The sequence below is a fragment of the Alligator sinensis genome, unplaced genomic scaffold (genome assembly GCF_000455745.1).
Source record: "Alligator sinensis unplaced genomic scaffold, ASM45574v1 scaffold1115_1, whole genome shotgun sequence".
NCBI classification, from domain to species: Eukaryota; Metazoa; Chordata; order Crocodylia; family Alligatoridae; genus Alligator; species Alligator sinensis.
Window position 1 is genome coordinate 1,077,739 of NW_005842317.1, and position 5,376 is coordinate 1,083,114.

General features: G+C 41.7%; 1 protein-coding gene across 1 annotated transcript in view; it reads left to right on the forward strand.

The window, feature by feature from the left end:
- FZD6 (frizzled class receptor 6) overlaps window positions 1–5,376 on the forward strand; it is a 48,464-nt gene that overhangs the window by 32,823 nt on the left and 10,265 nt on the right. Inside the window, exon 3 of the mRNA XM_025209931.1 lies at window positions 2,190–3,207. Within this exon, the coding sequence (XP_025065716.1) occupies window positions 2,190–3,207 (1,018 nt within the window). The remainder of the gene's footprint in view (window positions 1–2,189; window positions 3,208–5,376) is intronic.

The following is a 5,376-nucleotide window of genomic DNA, read 5'->3' on the forward strand; positions in this document are numbered from 1 at the left end:
AATTTGTTTGCAGATGGAAGAAGGTTCTGCAGTTTGGCTAACTTTAAAATATTTTTATTTGTGTTCAAATCATTGAAACTAGAATCTGTTTCCAATCTAACTTTTATTTTGTCTTGAAGTGCAAAATGCTTAAAGCATATTGTCTGTTTGCTTCCTTATCTGTAAACTCAGGATAATACTTACCTACTTCAGCAAGCTTTTACATTATACACTGTTATGAATTATAAAGCACTTTCTGTAGAAACCCACAGCACCATTTTAGGTAGCAAATGCCTTTTATTTTAATCTAAAAATTAATCCTCACATAAGTGGTTATCAGTTTGCTTTCCTATGCTGTGTACCAAGAGTCAGTATTTCATAAAGAACCATAAAGTATTTCATAAAGAACCAAATCATTCTTGTACATGTCTCCATTTTGGCACTGCAGTACCTAAAAATAAATAAGTAAGTAAGTAAATAAAAGTGGTACCTTGCCCCAGGATGATCCAGGTCAGGAGCTTGCAAACCATGAACCAAACCCTTTTTAAATTGTGTATAGCCATAGGGGAGAAGCCAGTGAGTACACTCAAGTGGAGGGTGTGGTACCCAGGAACATAAAAGAGTAAATGCTCTCTGAGGGATCTCCTGAGATCCTCATGCTTTGCTTTATTTCACAGCCTTTTCCCTGATACTCTGCAATGCTGCAAATGATCTCTTAGAATTTTTTTTGCAGAACTAGCTGTTTTTTTATACCCTGTGGATGTTTTTTTTTTTAATTGAATCACTGTCTCAGTTAGTTATCCTACTATTGACAGTAGTGACTAAAAGCTAATGCAGCTTCTATTCCTGCCTAAGGTGAGTTGGAGATTAGTTTCGAGTTCCACATACGAAGAAGTTTATATCACAGAAACGTTCTTTAGAGTTAGCAGTTTAGGACACGCTTGGCATCCTTAGAAGATGGGCCAGACTGGATGAGCTTGGAGATTAATCAGAGTAAACTGCATCAAAGAGACTCCTAATATTAGACCATAAAAGGTGTTTGAAATGACTTGAGAAAAAAAAAAAAGAAGTATTTTGGTAAGAGAGCTTGCACTATTGGTTGACCTACTGTTTCTGCATCATGGCTAAAGCGTTGGCCTCTAGAATTCTCTAATCCAGCCAAATGTAACCTGTATGATATTGCATGAGAAGCAAAGACCACAAGATCAGTTTGTACTTGGGGACGAGGGATACTTTTAAACTGAGCATATTTATTACCAATATTGCTGAGAAATCATGAACGTGGAACTACACAATGACATTTTTACAGAAGCAATCCTCATCAATTCTCATTTGAAGAGTTGGAGCATAGAATTATTAGGCCCCTTCTACATGTTACACTTACGCTGCAATTAATGTATTAATTGAAGCATAAATGGCAAGAGTGCTACAAGGGCACCAAATTTAAAACAGTATAAAATGGAAAGCCAGCCATAAAAATGTTTTACGTAATGCTAGGCCAGACCATTTTTATGGCTAGTTTGTATGGCACTATAAACAGAACATGTGACAGTTCCAGAGCTGGGGTTGACAAACAGCTAAATGTCAGCTCTGGGCATGCAGCTGCACCAGGGTCTTGAACTGTCCCCAGAGCCAGCAATCAGCTTATTGTCAGCTCCAGTGCAGTCCCAGGACTGGAGTCTCAAGCTGGCCCTTGATGACAATGGCTGGAGATGACAATCAGCTGATTGTTGGCCCGAGCCCTGGACCTGCAGGCACCCAGCTTTTAACTTGCTGGTGCAGAGGAAGCCTGGGATCGTGATTACTGGCAAATAGAAGGGGTTTGATTAGGATCTGATACCCAATCCCAATATTGTGCCTCCTATCATGCATATATGGCGTAGCAGAAGGCATAACTATAGGTGGCTTTAAATGAATTTGTGCCAGGGGCCTTGCTATTGTTGGTGAATATATTCACAATGGGACTACTAACGCATGTATAAATACTCACCACCATGAGTTAGGATTGCATAATCGAAGCCATAATTAAGTCCATTGCCTCTAATGCAGAAATGTCCTTCACAGGAGAGATTCGGATCTTCTGTACACTATTATTACTCAGACAGGGTTGTTGTTGGCGGGTGTTTTCTTTTCTTTTTTTAATTCAGAGAATAACAGTAAAGATAACACTTTTGTAGAAAAGTATTAAGATTGATTTTATTTATCTGTAGACTGGTGGATTGTGATGAAACTGCTCCTGTCACTGCTCCTGTAACCACAAAGGTCCATGGAACACAGAAGACACTAGGACAGACTCGAAGGGACTATGGATTTTGGTGTCCACGACACTTGCAGACCTCTAGTGTACAAGGTTACAAGTTTTTAGGCATTGATCGGTGTGCACCGCCATGCCCCAATATGTACTTCAAAAATTATGAATTGGATGTTGCCAAAAGCTTCACTGGAATAGTTTCCATCTTTTGTCTGTGTGCTACTCTGTTTACATTCCTGACTTTTCTGATTGATGTTAAAAGATTCAGGTATCCAGAGAGACCAATCATATATTATTCAGTCTGTTATAGCATAGTGTCTCTAATGTATTTCATTGGATTTTTGCTTGGAAATAGAACTGCCTGTAACAAGGCAGATAAAAAGTTAGAAATTGGTGAAACAGTTGTTCTTGGTTCTCAAAACAAAGCCTGCACTGTCCTCTTCATGGTTTTGTATTTTTTCACTATGGCAGGAACTGTATGGTGGGTCATTCTAACAGTCACATGGTTCCTAGCAGCAGGAAGAAAATGGAGCTGTGAAGCTATTGAACAAAAGGCAATGTGGTTCCATGCAGTGGCATGGGGCATACCTGGTTTTCTTACTGTTATGCTTCTTGCAATGAACAAAGTTGAAGGTGATAATATTAGTGGAGTATGCTTTGTTGGACTCTATGACCTGGATGCATCTCTCTATTTTGTTCTTTTGCCTTTGTGCCTTTGTGTTTTTCTTGGTCTCTCTCTCCTTTTAGCGGGCATTATTTCTTTAAATCATGTGCGACAAGTCATACAGCATGATGGTAGGAACCAGGAGAAACTTAAGAAATTTATGATTCGAATTGGAGTGTTTAGTGGCTTATACTTAGTTCCACTGGTGGCACTTCTTGGATGTTATGTCTATGAGCTAGTATACAGAAGAATCTGGGAGACTACTTGGGTCTTTGACCACTGTGATCAGTACCATATTCCATGTCCTTATCAGGTAAGGAATAATGTTCTGTATATTTCCTCTTTTGTATTATGATTTTTTTTTGTGGTGTGGTTGTGCCGCCGCGCGCGCGCGGCCCCCCCCCCCCAATCAGGTTGATAGAACTTGCAACCAAGTCCTGGTTCTAAATTTTTTAGGGTGTTTTACTTTTTTAATTTATTTGACTATAATGGTGATTAAAAAATCTTGGTGGTACTTTTATAGACCTTATCTATCCCTAAAAATACTGAGGCCAAATTGCTTCAGTTGGGTTGCTGAAGTGAGGCATCAATAGCCCTGTACAGATAACGTTTGAAGTTCTTCAGAGTATAATCAGACAGATGTACATACCCTAGGAAACATCCCATAATGGCTGAAGCACTCCCAAATGGCAGTACTTTCTTCAGGCTTTATCTAAGGGCTTAATTTCTGGGGAGGTTACCTGGTCCTCTACAGTACTCCCTCCGGCCTTCCACAAGGGGTGGAAGGTGGATAGCTAATGAATGCCTTCCTTTGTACTGGACAGTCTCTAGGACTGGAGAGCAGAAATCCCTGCATGCCTGTCTGTCTCCATGTACCTGGTTTCATCCTTAGTAATCTTATGGACAACTCTGCCTCCAGAACTGGGAGGCTAAGCACACGGAAGAATGCTTACTGGTCGTCATCCACATTTGCTGTCTCCTTTCTTTCCCCACCAGCAGAAGCACAAGATTGAGCAGCCCTTTTCTAGATGCCCTGGCTGGAGAGCATACCATTGTGTGCTATCATGGTTACAGGATTCCCTCACCAACTGCTGGGTTTAGATTCCTGAAAGTTCCCGTGGTTGGCAAGACAAAAGGCTTATGGGAAAAATGGCAGGTGGTGGGCTGATGCATGGCCACGGAAAGCCATGGTTACTGAAAACTATACTGTGGTAGCCAAAATGTTATATAGACTATTAAGTGTGGATACTCAAAACTGTGGTTGGTGAGGGAAACCTGTATTTTTTTTATTTTTTTTTAAAGAGCTCTGGTGGAGACTACACATGAGAAAATATCACTCATAATCATATTACAATAAATGTTCTCTTCCTAAATTGTACAAATGCTAAACAATGGAAAGCACTCATATATACACACACACACACACACACACACTCAGTTTTTCAGCTGTAACTGCCATTTTGCAAGATGATATATATATATGAGGGACTAATGTTTTGGGGAAACCTGGAAAAAAAAACTTTTATTTTAATTGGACTTTTTTCAAAAATTCTTCAGAAAGGGTCTTGCTGTGCTCACCACTTGTACACATGCAGTATTTTGTGCATTATATTTCATCCCTTAATACATAAAGAGCTTGTCTATGCTGTGGTGGTATCTGCTAGGACACTACCAAACGTGCCCAGCTCACCTGTTTTCAAAAGGGTGCTCCAGACCTGAGAGTACAACAGGAAGCATGCTCTGTGCTGCACTTCAGACCTCCAGGGACTCCATCTGGGGTGACCCTGGAGCAAGCAGCCTCAAGCAGGCTCAGGGTGGATGATAAGGGAGGGGAGCATTTACCTCCTCTTACAGGGGGGGTCTTGTGGGAAACTTCTGTTTCCATGGCACGCCCTTTGGGAATCACTGAAATAGAGGAGGGGAGAAATGTGGAGTAGTGGCAACAACAGAAGTTGTAGAGCAGGGGTGGGCAAAATCGGGCCTGGGGGCCGGATGCGGCCCACCAGGCCATTCTATCTGGCCTGCAGGGCCCCTAAAAATTTAGAAAATTAATATTTATCTGCCCCTGACTGCCTGTCATGCGGCCCTTGATGGCTTGCCCAAAACTCAGTAAGTGGCCCTCCGCCCGAAATAATTGCTCGCCTCTGTTGTAGAGAGTAAGAAGGCTAACAATTCATGAAGTCATGGGCCAGAAGATAATATTTCATGTTTAGCTGGGGGTATCCCACCCCATACTGGTGAACAAGTTAAGAGGCTGTGACTTGGACAACTACACAGTCCAGTGGGTGGCGAATTGGCTAGAGGGTCGCACCCAGAGAGTCGTAGTGGATGGGTCGGTATCAACCTGGAAGGGTGTGGGCATTGGGGTCCCGCAGGGCTCGGTTCTTGGACCGATACTCTTCAATGTCTTCATCAGTGACTTGGACGAGGGAGTGAAATGTATTCTGTCCAAGTTTGCGGATGACACAAAGCTATGGGGAGA